The following is a 19,694-nucleotide window of genomic DNA, read 5'->3' on the forward strand; positions in this document are numbered from 1 at the left end:
AACTCGGATTTGCCTGGGACAGGTAAGAGTACATAACTTTATTGTTGATAGGGGATTTGCCAACTCGGCAAAACTCGGATTTGTCTGGGACAGGGAAGAGTACATAGCTTTATCGCCGATAGGGGATATGCCAACTCGGCAAAAGTACACTGTATTTAACGCTTAGTCTAAATACATACCTCCAAATGAAGGCTAGGGGTTACATAACATCAATCTCTGAAGGAGTGGGCAAGTTTTTAGGGGAGTTGGATCTAGATAGTATTTTGGGTCAGGATCGGCTTCCCGTCCAACAATCAGATCATAAGGCTTCTTCTAAAAATCGATGCAAGAGTCAGGCTATATGCCTAAGCTACATACTGCGTACGCCAACCTTTATCGCTCAAAAGTCAACTTGCTTCTGTTCAGAATATCATGTAGCCATTAGATTTTGTTTTTCTCTTGTTGAGTCATGGTATCAGTGCTGTTAAAAAGAATTTCAGGACAATAATTTGAAAACAGACGAGAAATTGAAGGCAGACAATCATTAAGACAAAAGGCAGTTAACTGCTACAGGTAGTGGATTCTGCCATCTCTAAAACTAAAAATACAGCTTCGCTGCTGCTGTTTGGGGTAAAAAAAAGCTTTTAAAATATTTTGAAAGAGCCCATCCCATTTAACAAGGAGGCAATGGGCTTTTTGGTTCATTATTATTTGTTTCGTTTTTTTTGCACAAAGTTTGCAATTAGAAAGAAAAAATACGAAACAAAATTTTGTGTGATTTTACAAAGTACACACATGCAACAATGAAAAAACTTTCATAATAGCCCATTGCCTCCACTCCGTGACATATACAGTGCTATGTGAAGGACTTCAAGCTGTAGAAAACTTTCTAGAAGACAAAGCAATAAAAAGTGCAGACACGCTGCAGATTGCTGATAAATGGACTAAGGATCGGCAGATACAAAATGCAAAAATCAAAAGCCATGGGGATCCCTGCAACCCGTTGATACTAAGGTGCAGAGAGCTGCAGATGCTTAAGGATAACATTGCCCCATTTGTAAAACTTGTAAAGCAATTTCAGAATGCCATAAAGGATAGAGGTAAAGGGGAGCAGGAGATACCACTGGTTTTAAAGGAGGGGATGGAGGCAATTGCTCTTCTTGGCCTGAGTCTCGACTCAGTTTGGTGAGTCTCGCCATAGTATATTTTAATAATCCTAATAGGCAATTTCTATTAACAGTCATGTGCTAAAGTAAAACTTTTGTGTAAAAAAGCTAAAAGGATAGTTTTCACTTATTAAAGTGCAAATATTAGCTTCAGGACCCTTTGTCAAAAATTATCTGTTTTCAACTTGATGGTGGCAAACAACCTATATATCTATATAGGTTATTATATAAATATAGACCTATATATATCTACATAGGTCTATATCTATATAAACAACCTATATACCCATAAAACAACCATATATCTGAGGCTTTTCTCTGGTCATGTGCAAATACTTTCTTCAAAACAATTCTTGAGAATTTTCCCAAAATTCTCAGATTTCTCTTGCAGTAAGTGGGTCTCCCTCAAAATCAAAGTTCCAAAAATCAGATATTTTCCTAGATTTTCATCAACAACCTGTGTGTTGACAGTGAAAATACCGACAGTTGGCGTAATTTGTAAAAATATCGTTGTAAAATTTTGACTCGCTTGGTACTTATTTTCCCTCTTCTGGAGGTAGATTGTAAAAATGATCATAAACCAGGATTTCGAAGAAGCTCTACCTTGAAGAAGTTCGACTATGTCAGCAGATCCTTTTATCAAAATTAGACAAGAATTAGAATGCTGTTTCTGTTGGTTTAATACTGCTTGATTCATGGGAGTAAACGTTCTTTCTTCCGAAATCTGGCGTATCTTAATAAGCGGGACTACAAATATATATATATATATATATATATATATATATATATATATATATATATATATATATATATATATATATATATATATATATATATATATTATACATATAAATATACATACTTATGACTTTTTTGGATGACACTACTGTAGGCACAGCCGGTAGAACTAAGTCTGATCTTTGTTAAAAGATGACAACCCTTTTTGAAAGAGTTATCCTGTGGTTTGATATAAATTACCTTGCTTTTAATGTAGGAAAGTTATAATTTCTCATTTCCTCAAAAGTTTCAAAGGCTTGCAACGACTTGCCGCCTACCTGGACATCCATCAAGAGGTTTTTTTTTTAAGTAGAGCTAGGGATAGTTATGTTCGATTCCTAGGCATATTGATTGATGAAAATCTTTCATTCAAGTATCATATTGACCTAATCAAGATAAAAGTCTCCAGGAGTCTCGGAGTGCATAGAAAGCTAAACCGCATATTTCCAGGGCCAGTTCTTAGAATCTATTTCTACAGCCTAGTTCTGTCTTATGTTTTATATTCTCCTGTTATTTGGATGTCAACATTTCCCTAGTCACTGAAGCAAGTTTTGAAAATCTATGATAAAGCAAGGATTATTATTCAGGAAAATAACCCTCTTCATTTAAACCCTTGCTTGATTTGAAATCTTTTTATTTTCTGCCGTGTGCTTCTTTCACTTTTGTACAGTGGCATAGCAACCTTCCTGCTACCTTTTGTAATAATATATATTTTATCAATCGATTTATCTTCTCCAGATTTCCTGCAACTTGTGAGTCCCTCTTGCTCCCTAATTGTAATCTAATTTCCGCCCCCTGATAGCTTGTAATATTGATCTGGAACGCGCTCCCAGAGTCTGTTTGAAGCTGGCACTTGTTTGGGGTCTTCAAAAAGAACGTTAGAGAATTTCTAGTTAGCATTTTCCTCTATTTTTCTTGTTTTTTCGGTTTCTCCTGGAGTTAGTGTCTCTGGATTGGGCTCGGATAATTATTTAAGTTGGCAAAGCTATGCAGTTGGTCCGGGCCTTATATTGCCAAGCAGAGCATATTATCCACTACAGGGTTAGGTTTGAACCCCCCCCCCTGAAATTTTTTTTTGACTTGTAAGAACGTAAAAAATGAACATGAATAAATTTCTTATGCGTTTTTGAAGTTTTTGTGTCCCCCCCCCCGGAAAAGAAATCCATTTGTAGTAGCATATACGCTACTACAGGGTTAGGCGGTGGTTAAGTAAGAAGAAGGGTAGCCTTCAAATACTTAAACACTGAAAATTTTCGATATACTTAAAAATTTTACCAACCGATGGTAACCTATAGCGTGGCAAATACATGTTGGTCATTATATTTTAAAAACTGTTTCATGTCAAAATGACGTATGAGATTCATATGTTTTGTTTTATTTTAATTTTCATTTCAGTATTTAATAATTTTTAATTTCAACTTTTTGTTTTAATTTTGGTTAACATTTATGTCCATTTGAGTCAAAGGACATTTCTAACACGAGTGTTCAATGAATAAGATCGCATGATTGACATTAGTGATTTTTTTCTAGAGGGATCGCATGGCTGGGAGATGGTCCGTGGTCGTCCCAGATTAAAGAACTCTCCTCCAAAACTACTATCGAAGGACCGTTCTACATCACAGTCAGTTACAAATCTAGCAGCAACTAAACAAACAAGGAGTCTGCTCCAACGAGCTAAAACAATTATTGCTCCATTGATATCATCAAAAGCAGTAAAAGATACTGAAAAATCCCCTAAACTAGAAAGAACACCATCAAAAAAATACGAAAAGGCTCCATCATTCCGTACGGAAACAACGCCGCGAAAACGACCTTCACCAGCAGTGGAAGGAAGTAAAACTTTACCTCGACAGAAGAAGTCGTTAATTAAAGTGAGTCCAAGAATTTCAAGGAGGGAAGTGTCGAAACAGATACCAGTTTTAAGTAAGGAACCTGATAAAATTAATTCCCTCGTGGAGCCTCCTGCTGAAGTCAGAGTTGCCAATAAGAAAGAAGATAAATTGAATGATGGTGCTTCTATAGAAGAAGCAGGTGAATCTAGAATTGGAGTTAAAAAAGACGATAAAAGAGACCAAGATGTAGGATTTACTTCTGAAAATGTTGTTTTAAAAACTGATATCGCTAGTGAAACTATTGCATCAGATTCAACAAACAAAGCAAAAATAAATGTTGAATCCACGAATTTAAATAATAAAGCATGTATTTTCACCATTACTAATTCAGAAGTTTTCAATTTTTCCAAACCAATTGGTGATATGCTTCTCTCTGAGCTACTGGCTATTGGTGACTCTTCTGAAGTCTATCCTAATGATGAGCCTGATGGTTTGATAAAAGACGGGAAAGCAGAATCTGATGAGAAGAAAGTCATGGAAGATATTTGTGTTTCTGGTACGGCTACTCCGAGAGATGATGAGAGCTTGTTGGACGAGAAAGAAATGTTGGAGCATGACGCTGCTTGGGAAAAAGCGCTTAGAGAAGAGGCCTGTCTTCGGCAGCAGATGATGGAAACGGAAGGAACAGATACTGATGTAAGTTTTTTGCTGTATTTCTTTTATTTACCAAATTCCTTATCTTTTTTTATTATCTTCTTATATTCTTTTATCATCTTTATTTTTTATTATCCTCTTTTATTATCTTATTATCTTTTACTATCTTCTTCTTTTATTATCTTCTCTTTATTAACGTTCCATGACGCCAACTAATTAATTATCTCTTATTAAAGTCCCGACTTGAGTAGATTGTTGCAATCTCGATCGATCTCGATACCGGGTTATTCATATACAATTTTGCTGTCGTCAAATAGGATAAGGGTTGCACCAAGTTTCTTATGTTTTTTATTACCCCCCCCCCCCGAACTTGATTTTGAAAAATCCATTTTAGCCCTCTCCGACATATCTGTGGATTGACACCACTGTCCGAAAGTTTGTTCCAAAACCAAATTTTTCAACAAAACGAATAATTATTCCTGAAGAGTTATCACAGTACAGGGGCTATAGGACTTTCCTCCTGTGAAGGAAGATTGAAGTTTGTGTCACTCTGTGATAATGATAATGATAGTGATCATTATCATTCTGTGATAATGATAATGATGTGTCACACTGTGATAATCTTTTGCTGAAAATGTCCGAAAACAATGGCAAGCAAGGCTTATTTTCAATATTGATTTGTCTCTGGTAGTTACTATAGTACCACATTTACCACAGTAAAGAGCCTTGTTCGATTTTAGTTAATTATTTGTTAACTAATAAGTAGATTTTGCCGTTTATTTTTAATTCTTAGTATACTTTGAGCTTTTTTTTTGACGAGTTAACTAAAAAGTTGACTATATAACTACTATTCAGAATTCGTCATTGTTAGATATGTTTCTTAGATGTTAATATTCCTCGTCCTTGGATATAAGAATTCTTCGCTCTTAGAAATCTACAAAGAATTTTTGGCGAGAAATTCGAACTTGACAGCCTCCATGGCTGCCTCCATGGTAAAAGCCATGTATGGCAAAAGTAAACTCTTGCAAAATATGAGCATCCATTTAGGGTTTCCCAGATTGAATGAATTCTGGAAATGAATATATTTCTGGAAAATGAATCAGCAGCTCGAAAAGATAATTCTTGCATTCAAAAATATGTGCCTGAGGAGAATTTTAAACATAAGTTGGCAACAGAGAGTCAGTAACGTTGAAATCCGGAATAGAACGGGACAGCCTCTCATTACTGCTGTTATGAGGAAGAAGAGGTGGTCATATTTATGTCATGTACTCCGCATGAAAGAAGGCTGCCTTCCTCGGACAGCGTACGACTGGAAACCCGGCGGCAGAAGAAGACGAGGTCGTCCAAAGAACACTTTGCGGCGAACTTTTGATCGAGATCTGAGGACGGCTGAGACCTCGTTAATACCTTAATGGGAAGATGTCACCGCAGCAGCATTGCTTCGGGACGAGTGGAGAGGCTTCGTCGACGCCCTATGCGCCACCAATGGTGCAGGAGGAACTAAGTAAGTAAGATTGAATGATGGAGCTGTTTACTAAAATCGCTCACTCAGTAGCAGTATTTCTAACGGTGGAGTTTATTTTTCTTCTTGTAAAAGGAAACAAGAGGTGTTAAATTTTCACAAAATGGTTGATTTCTTGCTACCCTAGATGATTTTGGCCTACTTCATTGCTTCGACTGTTTCATTGCTTCATTGCTTGACAGGCCTCACCTTCCTGAACCTGATGGTCTCTTGCTAATTTTTTGTACACCTCACGTTATATCAACTTCGAATTTTTCGCCAAACTTTGCATTCTATTGGCAAAAGTCTGGTTAACATTCTTAGCTCATTCTCTGGCAAATAAAACACTAAAAGCAAAAAAAGTACACTAGTCAGTTAACTAAGTTTAGTTAAATTGGACGCAACTCAGTAGTATCGAAGTTCTTTTAAGGAAATGGAGCATCCGAGTTCAACCTACTCTGTGGCAACGATATGCTTATTAGAAAAAATTTGTCCCAAAGGAAAAAAGTAAAAGAGCTATAGTACTGTATTATGTCCGCTTCAATAAAAAAAAAATACATGCAGATTACAACGAACGATTATTAGTAACATTGGCCGGTTGGTGGCCGGTTCGATAATGTTTATTTCCAGTCTCACAGCCGCGCGTCCGCGGTGTTCGATAACCGAAATATTCTTCCAAAACAGGAATTTATCTATCGAATTTTCTGCTGGAAACCATTTTTTATGATTCTCAGGCATTCTCAAACCATGTTTTGACTATATAAAGTATATAAAACACTTCAATGTTTTGTGTTAATTAGAAGTTTTACCCATAATCATCTATTCTTAATTAATTGATATTACTTTTAATGCTTCACGGAGCCCCACCTTTATTATCATAAGTGATAATTTGGGGGTGTGGAGAATATTCTTGATAGATGGAGCTTATAATTCCAGGTATAATAGCGTTGGAGATAAAGGATTCATCAGAATAGTACATAATATGAAAAATCTGTGTAAAGCTGTTACATTTATTTAAGTTTAATTATGAGTTTTTTGGGGGGCTGAGAGGCCTCGGTCTGAAATGCGTGAAGAAGTTGAGCTATTTCAAGATTTTTGTTCTGTTTTTTTTTTTTCATGTTTCTCTTCTGTTTTCTCTTTCTCATCTTCTGTTTCTCTTTCTTTTTTCGTTCTTTTTTTTTGTTTAGTTATGTTTTCTTTTTCAATAGTTCTTTTATGCAGTACTTCTACCTATTTTAGGGATTTTATCCACATAATGAATTTTCAAAAATAATTGTATTTGTTGTAGAAAATCTCTAAAACGTCGTATTTAGATCCGTGGTAGATCTTAAATTAAAAGTGGTAAAAAAAACAAGATTCTTTATTTTCAATAGTAATTATATAATTGGACCCTCTTGTACATACAAAAATACACTAAGAGGAGTTTAAAGTAACATACATAATAAAAAACATTTATCATCGCAAACACTAAAAATACACTACGAACTACGAAAATGCGAATGCACTACGCTACGAAAATTACGTAATTACGATGTGAAAATAACGACTGGTTCACATCGCTGCCTGAATCTGCCTCATTCAATGTGTCTTTAATGTTTGACATTGTTCTTGGAAGTACCTTAGTCTTGTTATATGGAAATATTTAATATACAAATATAATTATTTATGTATTCTTCACCTCTGTTTAATAATACTATTATTGTGCCACAAGAGAAAGTTCTGACCACATCTATTTTCAAAGGTATTGATGTTTCCCTAGTTAACTCTGGGGACGACATCCTCGATATCAGTAGAAAAGCCTTCGGAATGGAGGAAAATTTTCGGTACTTTATCATTATGTGGAAACCTCTAAAAAGGCAAGTTTGGTTAATGCTAATGAAATAAAACAAAACAGGATGAATATAAAATAGTCTACAAACAAATTTGGGCTAAATATTTGCACATAAGGGGGGTGGGGGGTAAAGCATAGCATATATTAAATACGTTTAATACGTATATTAACCAGAGACAGATACTCGGTTGTAATGGTTTATTAACAAAATTACAAGAATTACATGTTACAACATGTAATTCTTATGTAACATGTTACATGCTACATAACCCCTTATAAATTCAATTCAACTGCCTCTTTTTCTGTCTTTGGCAAATCCCAAATTGTAACTTTAACACTCATTTTAGATCACCCGTTATACTCAATTCCACTGTAACAACTGTTTTAGTACCGGGTCGATATCTGTCTCACCCGTTTCACTGTTAGCAATAACCAAACTTGACTTTTTAGAGGTGTCCACATAATGGGAAAGTACCAAATTTTCGAATCCTCGATAGCGAATACAAACTTATTAGTCTTCGATTTAACGGAAGCAAGACTGAGTTCTTGGTGTTTCATCACCGCTCATTTTGCCCAACAAATGTTCAGCTAGGTGAACATGTTATTAGAGCACAAGATACACGGACTTACCTTGATGTACCAATTGCGTGAAATCTTTGTGCAAAGCGTCAACTTTTGGAAGAATTTTTTGCCGTGAATTCTAGGAAAGCGTACGGTTTACTAATTGCATTAAAGTTCAAATCTAACTGCCGTATTCGAGCTAGTGTGTATAATGCATTTGTTGTACCACACTTGCTCGCCCTTTCACCAGTTTGGTTTCTTCTTACTGTTTCGGATTTTAAGGATGTACGGAAGTGTTTTATAAGTATGGGAGTTATTTGCTATAGCTGCCTCTCTGAACTAACAACAGCTCCCTATCCTCGCGGTAAGGAATTGCTACTGCAGCGTCAATCGTGCATGAAAGAAATGAGAGATATCGGGACCAGATTATTAGAGAATGTACCCTTGAAATTGTACTTCGATGATCATGTGTTTATTCTAATCTAGGATTGCCCTTATTTGTACTTTTTTCTTGTCAGTTCTTTTTTGTTTTGATTTTGTTTGTATTTGTTATAAGTTATTCGTTTTTTTTGTCCTTTTATTTCTTTATTACTCCATCAATGTTGTATTTTTACATTTGTGATGGACAAATATATATATTTATGAATGTACTTGGCTTTGGTTTACTTTTTTTTTTCAGACCGACACGGACGAGCTGTTTAATTCCGACGTGGGATCTTCTGGTGAAAGGACGGCAACACCTCCACTCCAATCTTTCGTCGAAGGTATTATGCTTTTTTTTAAGTTAAATTAACATACAAAATTCAAATTATTGATTAGTATGAAGGAATGATTTACCCCACTAAAGCTTGCCCCAAAATGTGTTGCTTGTGAGGGACTATCGTTAAAATTACAACTCCTCGTAATGGTATAGAATTCCGTAATTATTTTACATAATAAACGAATTTTAATTGATAATTATCCTATTTCTGTAAGGCGCATGCGTATTTCTTTTCCCTTTGAGAAATGGTGCTGTAAGGAGGGAAAACTTCCCAGAAGGAGCTGCGTGGATGTACATGTAAAAGAAAGCCATATATATATATATATATATATATATATATATATATATATATATATATATATATATATATATATATATATATATATATATATATATATATATATATATATATATATATATATATATATATATATATATATATATATATATATATATATATATATATATATATATATATATATATATATATATATATATATATATATATATATATATATATATATATATATATATATATATATATATATATATATATATATATATATATATATATATATATATATATATATATATGTATATATATATATATATATATATATATATATATATATATATATATATATATATATATATATATATATATATATATATATATATATATATAGAGAGACTATAGAAATGAGTTGAAGAAAGACTTGTGGAGCGAAGGTCCCCACCTTCTAGGAAAGGACGGTTTGCTCCAACAGAGGTGGGTGCTCCAAGAAAGAGAAACTGGAGAAAACATTCTCAGTAGACGAGCATGACTAACTCTCTTGGTGACTTCAATATAATAGAGGAAATAGAGACAACATAGCGTATTATTCATTGGGAGATTGGCAACTCGTTGGTTTCGATTTGAAGTTCTCTGTCCTTACATGAGACTATTTTTCAAGCTACATTAGATGATCTCAGTGGGATTGGTCAAAGAGTATGGTTAACTTATAAAGAGTGGAAACTGGTGCTAGTGTTGACAAAAAAGGCCCGTAAAGGTCAACTAGTGTTTGACGGCACTTGAGATTTTTTCAAACTTCGTAATAATTTTTCTTCCAGAAACTGAGATCAGAAACGTATTCCTACGCTAATCTTACTAACTATTCAAGTTAAATTAATTATTCTTATTATTAAACTGAAAAAAATGCCAAGTGTCGCCAAACCTTAGATGGCGTTGAGAAGCGCCAGTTTCCACCCTTGTAAGTCATCCATACTCTTTGGCGATTACTTTTACTAATAACAACTTACCAGAGCACCAAGCCGCCTGAGGCCAACACAGCTACGCACGCTCCTCCTCTATCCTAATCTATCCAAAGCCTTCCTCTTTACACCATCCCAGGAAGCTCCCACTTCCCTTAAATCTTTCTTTACGATATCCTCCCACCCCAACCGCGGGTGATCTGCTTTCAGTTTAGCCCTTGTCGGTTCGCCGAAAAGGATCTTCGACAATCAGTCATTCTTCATCCGCAGAACGTGCCCTAACCATCTCAACATTTCTCTCATTATAGCCCTAGAAAGTGGGATTAAACTACACTTTTCGTACAATCTACTGTTTGAAATACGGTCAGTCAGCTGGATACCCCAATAATCCGTAAACAATTTCTCTGGAAAACATCTAGCCAATCTTCTCCCGTTTTTTGGAGCGCCCATGCTTCATAGCCATATTTAACCACTGTCATTACTGTAGCTTCCAAATTCTAATCTTGGTTCGTAGATTTAACTTCCTATTCCTTCAAACTTTTTTTAGTTGTGAAAAAACACCCTGGTCCTTGGCTATTCTACTTTTAACATCTTGACTGCTCCCACCGTCTTTACTAATAATACAACTGGTCAAAAGACGCTTCAGAAGGATTTTTTCTATTTTAAGACCTGGACAAAGGTAGCGTTTTTCAATTTTAAAAGCTTATTTTACGCTAGGTTTCGAATAACAATTTTATCTCTTATCAGTTCTTTTTTTCTTCTTTTTTCCCTCTGCCTCGTTTAGGTTGTCTCAATAAGTCTCAATATTGTCTCGTAGCGTTTTTCGAGCTTAAAAGCTTATTTTACGCTAGGTTTCTAATAAAAATTTTTGTCCCTATCAGTTCTTTTTTTCTTTTCTTTTTCGCTCTGCCTCGTTTAGGTTGTCTCAAAAAGTCTCAAAATTGTGTCAACAGGTTAAGAGATTGTCTCAATAACTTTGAATATTTTAAATACAGGATTTTACAGTCTCCTTTAACATATAACTTAATGGTTTTGCCAAACAGACTTACTTCGTTGAGGGTTGATTCAATACAAATTGAAAATATCTGTAAATAATATATATAAACTCCCTTTTCTGTAAACTCCCTTTCCTGTAAACTCCCTTTTCTGTAAACTTCCTTTTCTGTAAACTCCTTTTTCTGTAAACAGCCAGCTTACTATCTTCATACATGCCCTTTTAAAACGCTGAGAGGGAGCGATGGGTCTATCCAGCTCTTGAACGCTTTATAAAAGCGGACAATCTTTATGAGTGGCTTAACAGAATAAAAAAACTTTTTTTTTTGTATTTTTGTCTTGTTATTTTCTATAGGCCAAGGGTTCCAACTGCTATTTTTAGTAGAAAAGCAACTTTGACTTGAGATACAGGACAAACTTCTCAAGTTTATTATTGTCTTACAGGAAATGAAAATCAAGCACTGTTTGTGAAACATGACGTTAATTTGTTTTAATTTCTTACTGCAATGCAGCCATCAAAAAAGGATTAAGATCTTATAGAGCCATTGATGGCGCATTGAACGTTGAATGTGCGTTTCAGTTGCCAAGTTCTTTTTTTTTCATACAAATAGGTTTCAAGCCTGTTGCACGACCTTGTTGCAGGTCTAATTGAACCTGTTGTCCGACCTTGCTGCAGGTCCAATTGAACCTTGTGCCCTTTGTTTTCAAACAGAGCATCCACTGTCCTATTAAAGGACCTACCATCTTTTTGAAGATTACTATTTGGAAGTGATTTTATAAAATTACTGTTTAAGAATTTAGGACCATTCCTTAAATAACCCACAAATTATGGCGAATCAAAAGAGGTAAAATTGTATAAGTGTTATCAAAAATGGAAAAACAGTGGAATTATCAAAAACGGGAATTCATAAATTGGAAAATCAGCCTGGTTTTCACGTTATTGTTTAATAGTAAGTAAAGTTCAACCAGTTTGAACTACTTGATAGTAAGAGCCCATTTTTTTTTTACAGGAATGAGTTGGAGCGACGAAGTAGAGTTTTCTGAACGTGTAGGGGGTCTTCTTGCAAGGGCTCCTTTAGAAGTTCACGAGAAACTTTCTTCTCCATCAAGAAGACGTGTTGAATCACCAGACAAAGCTTTCAAGCAAATCGAAGAAAGACAAGCCAGAGCATCAAAACTTAGAAAACAATTGTTTGAGGAGAGGGTCTCCAAAAGGAAGGAGCTACAAAAAAAGGTTAGTTTATGGATGAGAATATTAGATAGGGATCGTAGGCCAGGAATGATCTTATGCGTCTTTTATGAGATATACAAGCTAAATTAGAATGAGATAAAGGTAATACTTTGGGACGAGGAAAACTTGAGAACAGGGACGAGCCTGAGCAAGCTGATCTTGTTGTATATCCTGGGCGGTTAAATAATTCCTGTGATCCCATTGGGTAAGCATGACAAACCGTGGAAACGTAGGATAATGAATACAAGCAAGATCCACAAATCACAGCCAATGAAAAAAGAGAAAAAATGCAGTTTTGCCTGATGCCTTACATTTTTTGATTTTGTACTTTTAGATTTTTTTTTTAACTCCAGATGGTTCCTTCCTGCATTTCGTCCTAAGAGGTTTTGAATAACCCCTAGATAACTCTGAAACTGCTTTGGCTGTATCTAGTTATTGCTATTGTTTTCGTATAGTTTGCCTGTTTTTAGATTTATAGAATTTGGTTGCCACTCCTCCGAAATAATTTCATCGTACGTGTCACGACAGCGCGCGTGCTCAGTGTTTTGGCACAAAAAATGTGTGTCCAGCGGTTTTTCTGTAATAATACTAACACTGGAGCCTAAAAGTGTTCAGAAGGAACAGAAAGGTGCCGAAACTTCCATTGAGCTGTAAAAAGTTTAGATCAGAAAAAGCTAATGCTGCTGCTACTATTAAAAACTCACCTCAACACCTAGCAGCCTGTGGGAAATAAGTGAAACAAAAGTGTATATGATCCCCAACTTCCCCAATATATTCAGAATTTAACTGTTTACCCCGTCCCCCAGTCCCCGCGATGTTATAAAATCCTTTGAATCTTTTTTTATGGTCTCTTCCCAGTCCATCCGGAGATGACCCGCTTTTCGTTTTTCCCATGAATGACCAAAAAGCACAATCTTCGGTAATATTCATCCTTCGATTGTAAAATCCCTACGTGAAAAACATAATTTGGGAGGAGCATTAAAATTACATCTAGAATTGGCAATTTTGTGGATACCGTCGCAGATTTTTCCTGTTGCAAATTAGAGTGAAAATTTCATTAATAATCTAGAAAGTCTTCCAGCACTAATTATTTGTTGAGAAGGCCAAGACTTCGAAAACAAGTTACTAGAACCAAATATAGCTGAGTACTATTTGAAACTGAACCCACCGTGGAGGGTCCTTAACTGTTGGTTGCAGGCGTGAGCAAATTGCATACCACTGCGTAAATGATGCTTGAAGTTTGATCATACCTTGGGAGGTAAGTGTGCTTGCCCTCTTTGTGGGGAAGTTTTGGGGTGGGTAGACCATTTTTGAGTAGAAGATGCACGGACTCAAGGGACCCGTGCTCCCAGGTTTTTTGGTGTCTGCTTCGAAAGACCTAACTATTGCGTTAGGATGTATTATAGAGAATGGTGTAGAAGCTCGGAAGAAAATAACTTAAATGTGTCGAGTATTATTGCTTTTTTTTCGTTCTTGTGGATATGGCCACATACTTTTAAATACAATTTTGTATGTATGTACGACCCTATCAAAACCTTGTTGAAAACATTTTAATTCATACAGCACACAGACTATCCACTAATGGCCGTCTTTGGATAAATTTGTTTCGTTGCCTTCTTTCTTTAGATTGACGAGGTGCGAGACGCAAAAGATAAACTAGCTGAGCAGAAGCGTAATCTTTTAGAGAGAAAAATGAAGCGTGCCGACGAAAAGCGGCAGCACCATCTGGCAGACATTGTGAGAAAAGCGCATGACGAGGAACAAAAACTGAGAGAGCTCGCTTTCATCAACGAGTTAGAAGCACAGAACAAAAGGATTGATTTCATTACTTCTTGTCAGGTAAAAAAACGATATTTATCCTACTTTGAGAATCACTATATAGTAATTCAACTAAATATATAGTGAATCTAAAATATATATAGTGATTCTATTTCTCATAGGTTTTTCATTTTATTTGCCATATTGAAGTAAAACCAAATTAGAAATGAAGTTGTTGGACCAATTCTGATCATACCTCGAATTAGATTCAGTTGAGTCCTAATCCAGTGAATTTATGTTGAAATAAACTTGTAAATAAATGACGGAGTTGGACAGAACCTGAGTACAATGTTTACACGCTTAACCAAACTCAAGAAAAAATGGGATTGAAATTAGTAAAAAGTATTTTTTTTAAGTAAATTTGTTGAAGCTAGTAAAATAGGTTTGACAATCTTTTTGTTAATACATTTATGGTGTGTCTGATTCAAATTGACCATACTTGACCAAAACTTATTCAAACTTAACCAATTTTTTTTTTACTGAAAAGAACCAAACTAGTTCTTAAATTTGCCACTCAAACTCTTCTAAACTGAAATCAGTTTTTGAAGACTCCTTGATAGAAAGATAACGTGTATGTTTTCCTGCGGCGGGTATAAATTGTATTGTTTGTCCCATCTTTTCGTTTTTTTGTTGCTTTTTTACCTTATTTTTTTGTCATCCTAAAATTGAAGTTCTTGTTCAGTATTTCTTATATGCTTCTCATACTTGATTGACTTCTGAAAGTTCTGATGAAAAGTTTCCGATGGGATATAGGACTGTCCTTTGTCATCAAGGACTGTGATATATTCGCTGGGGGGGGGGGGGGGGTGTATGACTATATGCACGTTATATCAGCATTGTCATGCTATTGAGTCACCGAAAATAGAAATTTTTGTTGAAAAAGCCCAAAATAGATATTTTGGGCTTTCTGGCTTGAAACGAATGTTGGAAGTATTAAATTGAACAGGTTTATTACATAACGTAGTTGTACAAAAATAGCCTAGTGTTTTCTTTTTCCTTTTTTTTTTTTTTTTTTGTGGGTATAACTTTTATTTGTGGGTATAATATTATTTGTGGGTATAACTAAGATAATTTTGTGGGTATAACTAATGATTGTTTTTGTTCTTTGGATGAGAGTGTTCAAAATTGACCAGAATTTTGCATTTTTCCTTTTGTTGTTTATTTCATGCTTGAAACTGTAAATTTTAGAGCTTTTATCATATCAGTATTTATAAGCGACTACCATCAAGTCTAATACTTGTGACAGGATGTCCAGACATTTATAGTAGGACCGCAATATCATTGTCCCCACTGTGGCGTTAAGTGTTAAAAACAAAATAACCGTATTTATAAACCTTTTTCATTTTCTTGTGGAAGTTCACTTACTTTTAGATGGGGATTTCTTTGGACAGCTGCGCAGCTGTATATGGAAATTGTGTGAAATTCTTAGTCCCAATATATCGTTGTTTTATCCTTGCAAAAAAGGAACAGCCTGTCTATGAGTTCTAGGGCAGATTTTTAGTGGTGTTGAGAAAATGTGTGTTTGTAACTAGTTTTTGTTTATTACGTTTGTGATATAAAATATACGAAAAAAACGTCATGGATTTTGGCCATTTGCAGCAGGAAAAGTAGCAGATTCAGCGGTGAAATACTGTAAGCAGGAATCAAGCGAAGAGCCGTAGTAAATCAAGAACAAGCATAGGTAAATTTGGCAGACTGCAAGGGAATATAGACAGCTCTTTCAACCTTTCCCTAGCCTCAAGTCAGTTACTGTTACTCAGACCTCCAAAGTATTTGTGTCAAGGCCAACTCTAAACACTTCTGCTCATTAAGTTATAAACTTTGTCTCCAGTGTCGTCAGTTGTAAAGTAAAATGTAGCCCCCTTCAGGCTAAATCTGACTCACTTTTCGTTTAAAAATAGGGTTACCTAGCCTCTAGTTAGACAGAGTTCTAACTTTGAAGTTCTGACCTGCGGGTATGTTGTTCCATAAGTTCTGTGTGAAACCCAGCAAAAAGAACCGTGAAAAACCTGGGATAAGCTCCCCTCTGGATTTGTCAACAACCTCCGCTATACTGGCGGAATATACTGGCTGCAGGCTACGCTTATAAAGTCTGATAAAGGGTATTTGCTTCTCTTTAACGTTTAAATGCCAGTTTGCTGGAGTTCCGTACAACATTGGCAAAAAATTTTGGGTTGGTTCAGCATGCAGATGGATGTTCATTGTGTTCTAATTACTGGTTACTGGTTATGTGAGCTCGAACCTGCTAAGAAATACATCTGCTAGTGATGAAATTGTTTCTTTTTGGGGTGATAATATTCTTCAGATCGCTTTTACCTTGCCTTTTCCTATCGATAGCGTCATTTACTTCTGTAATTCGTCAGCTTCTAGGTCTTGGCTTTACCACTATATTGCTTTTGAATCTCTGCTTCCAAATGTCTTTGAACCTTGGATCATGAATGATACTAATTGTTCTGTTCAGTTCCCTCTCTCGTCTCATGTATTTTGAATGTAGAATATGTGCCTGTCTATTGATCATTCTACTTATGTCATGGCTCTGAAGCTCCAATGGAATAATGCATCTCGACTGCAGCTGCTCGAGTATAGCGCTGGCATGTTTTTGAATATCATTGAATGAAAATTCTCGAGTTATGTATTTTAATTCGTGCTATTGTGATCTCTGTTGCATTAGCTACTATTGTTTCTACTAAGTCTTGATGTTCTTGAACGCTGCTTGTAATACCCGACTGGTCCCCATATGATATGGAGCCCTTATATGATACTGATCTATGCTGGTTTCTCCGGTGGTTCTGTGGGGGATTTAGTATGGCCGTTTTTTAAATCGCACCTGTTGACTTTGGAAATAGCGTTTTGGACTGAGCCCCCGTGGAGATGCACCCAATGATATGCTAATCAGCTTGCTGCCTATTTTTCTAATAAGAAATTTTGTGTATTCTGGTTAAATATCTATGCTTCAAATCGTAAAAATATTTGTCTCCCTTCGTTGGTTGAGTGAACTTCTTCATATTAGTCAATATATTTGCTCTTACGAGATTACTGTGGACATATCTTTATTTATGTTGATTATTCAGTTTGTTTCAATTTTTATGCTGGAAATGACGATCTGATTGCAGTGAGATTTTTCCTGTAGATGTTTTTCATGCTACTCGAAAATAAAAGCCTAATTCAGCTGGTGGATCTGATAATATGTTTTCAAACCATTTCGGAAATTTTGTGGCAATCGTCTCTTCATATCTTGCTAGTGTATGTTCTATGGATCTCAGTCCTGTATTAGTTCTTGGATCTTGAATTACGATTGTCCTCGTTCCAAAACAGAGGAAGCTTCTGTGTGATTCTGGTTGGTCGGATAATTTTAGGTCAAAAGCCTTAGCGACAACCAAGGCCGTATCCATGGGGGGGTATGGGTTTTGACCTTATCCCCCCCCCGAAATGCTTTTCCGACTCGTAAAAACGTAAAAAAATTAACATAAACACCTTTTTGGTGCGTTAAATTTTTTTTCCTATGCCCTTCAGGGCTGGGGTTCGGGCTCTAGTGTTGCCGATTATTTTCTTTCAGATAGAAGTCAGAGGTGGGACTCTGTAATTTTAGCCAGAGTCTATCCAACTTTAAATGGGCATTTTTAGAAATCTGGGGAGGGTGAATTGGAAGGGTGTGCGAAAGCAAAGGATTGCTGGCCCCCAGCCTCCCATAGCACTTCCTGGCTGAAGGTCTACGAAATGGAGACCAGTACCGCCGGTTTCGAGTGCCGATTTCTAGTGCCGTTTTTTGCCCTTTTTTACGCTTCCTTTGTAGATGTGCATAAAGTATTTGATCGCGTCAAACGTTTGAAATTTCTTGATATTCTGAAAGATTGTAGTGGCAAACCATCTTGTGTAAACATCCTTTCTTTTTAGTCTACTAGCCAACGATTCCTGATCTGTTCGGGTTCTGAATCCTTTTTCTAGAGGAAAGGGCGTTTCCCAGGGTTTTTTGCAGTCTGTTTTTCAGTTTGTTCTGATAACCTCAATAAGCACCTTACTGTTAGTGGAAATGAATGCCATGTTGGCTCAGTCTGCATAAACGATTCAAATTGCGCAGGAGACCTGGTTATATTGGCTAATTGTACTACCATTCATGACATGGTTCGTAAGATCTGTTGGGGTTTCGCTAAAAATTATCATTCTTCTGACGAAATGTGAATGTTTCAGCCTACAGTACCCTCTGATGCCTCTGATTCCGCCTGTAAGGCTATGCGGAAATAACGTGCCATTTGCCAAGGATTTTCGTTGCCTAGGGCTCATCTTTGCTTGACATTATATTTCTTAACATTGAACGTGATCGTCTCTTACTAGCTTGCTAGCTACCGCTGCAACCTGGATTGCTCACATCCACCATTCTCTCTGGTCTTCTAATGGAGTCTACGATTCTACCAATTTTTTTATTGCTCCATTGCGGTCAGGAATTTTTTTTATATATTTTCTACACAAATAATTTCGGGTTGTATCTTGTTCATTGTCACACTATTCATGGCTTGCGTGAACTTAAACTGGTGCAGTATGATACCCAGCGTTTTTTGCCTAATTGCCTCGTTATGTTAATGCTATTAAGCAGTATGCTGATGTTCGTTTACCAACGTTTAACCAGTTACACATATCCACACGCCTTTCTTAAGTCATTTAGAAGACCACACTGCCTCTTTATGACGATAAATAACAGTTCGAATAGGAATAATTCCTTTTATTAGACAGTAAAAAAGAAAGAAAAAACAATAAAAAAATATTGTTTTTTTTTTTTTTTGTATCACGTATAAAGTGATCGTCATGATGCTGAAACACCGCCATCATAGTATTTCTGCTGATGAAAATCAATGTGTATGTGATCGAAATATCCAGTATATTTTTTGTTGTTGTTTTCATTGTCTAATAAAAGGATATATCCCTATTCCAACTGTTGTTTGAGGACTTTTGGGGGAAGGTTCTCAGTTAGCATCAAATAATGAGCTAGTTAGCTCATTATTTTCCCCTCTTTTGTATCTTCCATTTGGCTAGGCTAATCATTGCCGTCTTGGCTATTTTTTCTTTATTTTTTGGTTATTTCTTTTTTTTATTTGTGTCATTTTTTTTTTAGCTGGATAGAATAATATTATTAAACGGAAAAATTCACTTTGAGTGTTTCAAGTTTCTCATCTTCCCCCTTCGGAGAAAATATTTGTCCAGAGGCTATTTTATTGAACCAGTGGGGAAAGTAAATAGAGAAATGATTTATTCAGGCGATTCGTTTTCAATTTTCAAGCCATATTCAAGAAGATTGAGCCAGAATTAATTGCTATTTTTCACTTTGTCTGCTACAAAGCCAGTTGT

General features: G+C 35.7%; 1 protein-coding gene across 1 annotated transcript in view; it reads left to right on the plus strand.

The window, feature by feature from the left end:
• Positions 1-19,694, plus strand: part of ssp3 (SCAPER domain-containing protein short spindle 3) — a 221,139-nt gene that overhangs the window by 37,773 nt on the left and 163,672 nt on the right. The window contains exons 6-9 of the mRNA XM_089101539.1: positions 3,453-4,450; positions 8,981-9,065; positions 12,316-12,539; positions 14,163-14,375. Of these exons, the coding sequence (XP_088957665.1) occupies positions 3,453-4,450; positions 8,981-9,065; positions 12,316-12,539; positions 14,163-14,375 (1,520 nt within the window). The remainder of the gene's footprint in view (positions 1-3,452; positions 4,451-8,980; positions 9,066-12,315; positions 12,540-14,162; positions 14,376-19,694) is intronic.

The sequence above is a fragment of the Artemia sp. Qi Xiang Cuo genome, chromosome 15 (genome assembly GCF_049724085.1).
Source record: "Artemia sp. Qi Xiang Cuo chromosome 15, ASM4972408v1, whole genome shotgun sequence".
Lineage (NCBI taxonomy): Eukaryota > Metazoa > Arthropoda > Branchiopoda > Anostraca > Artemiidae > Artemia > Artemia sp. Qi Xiang Cuo.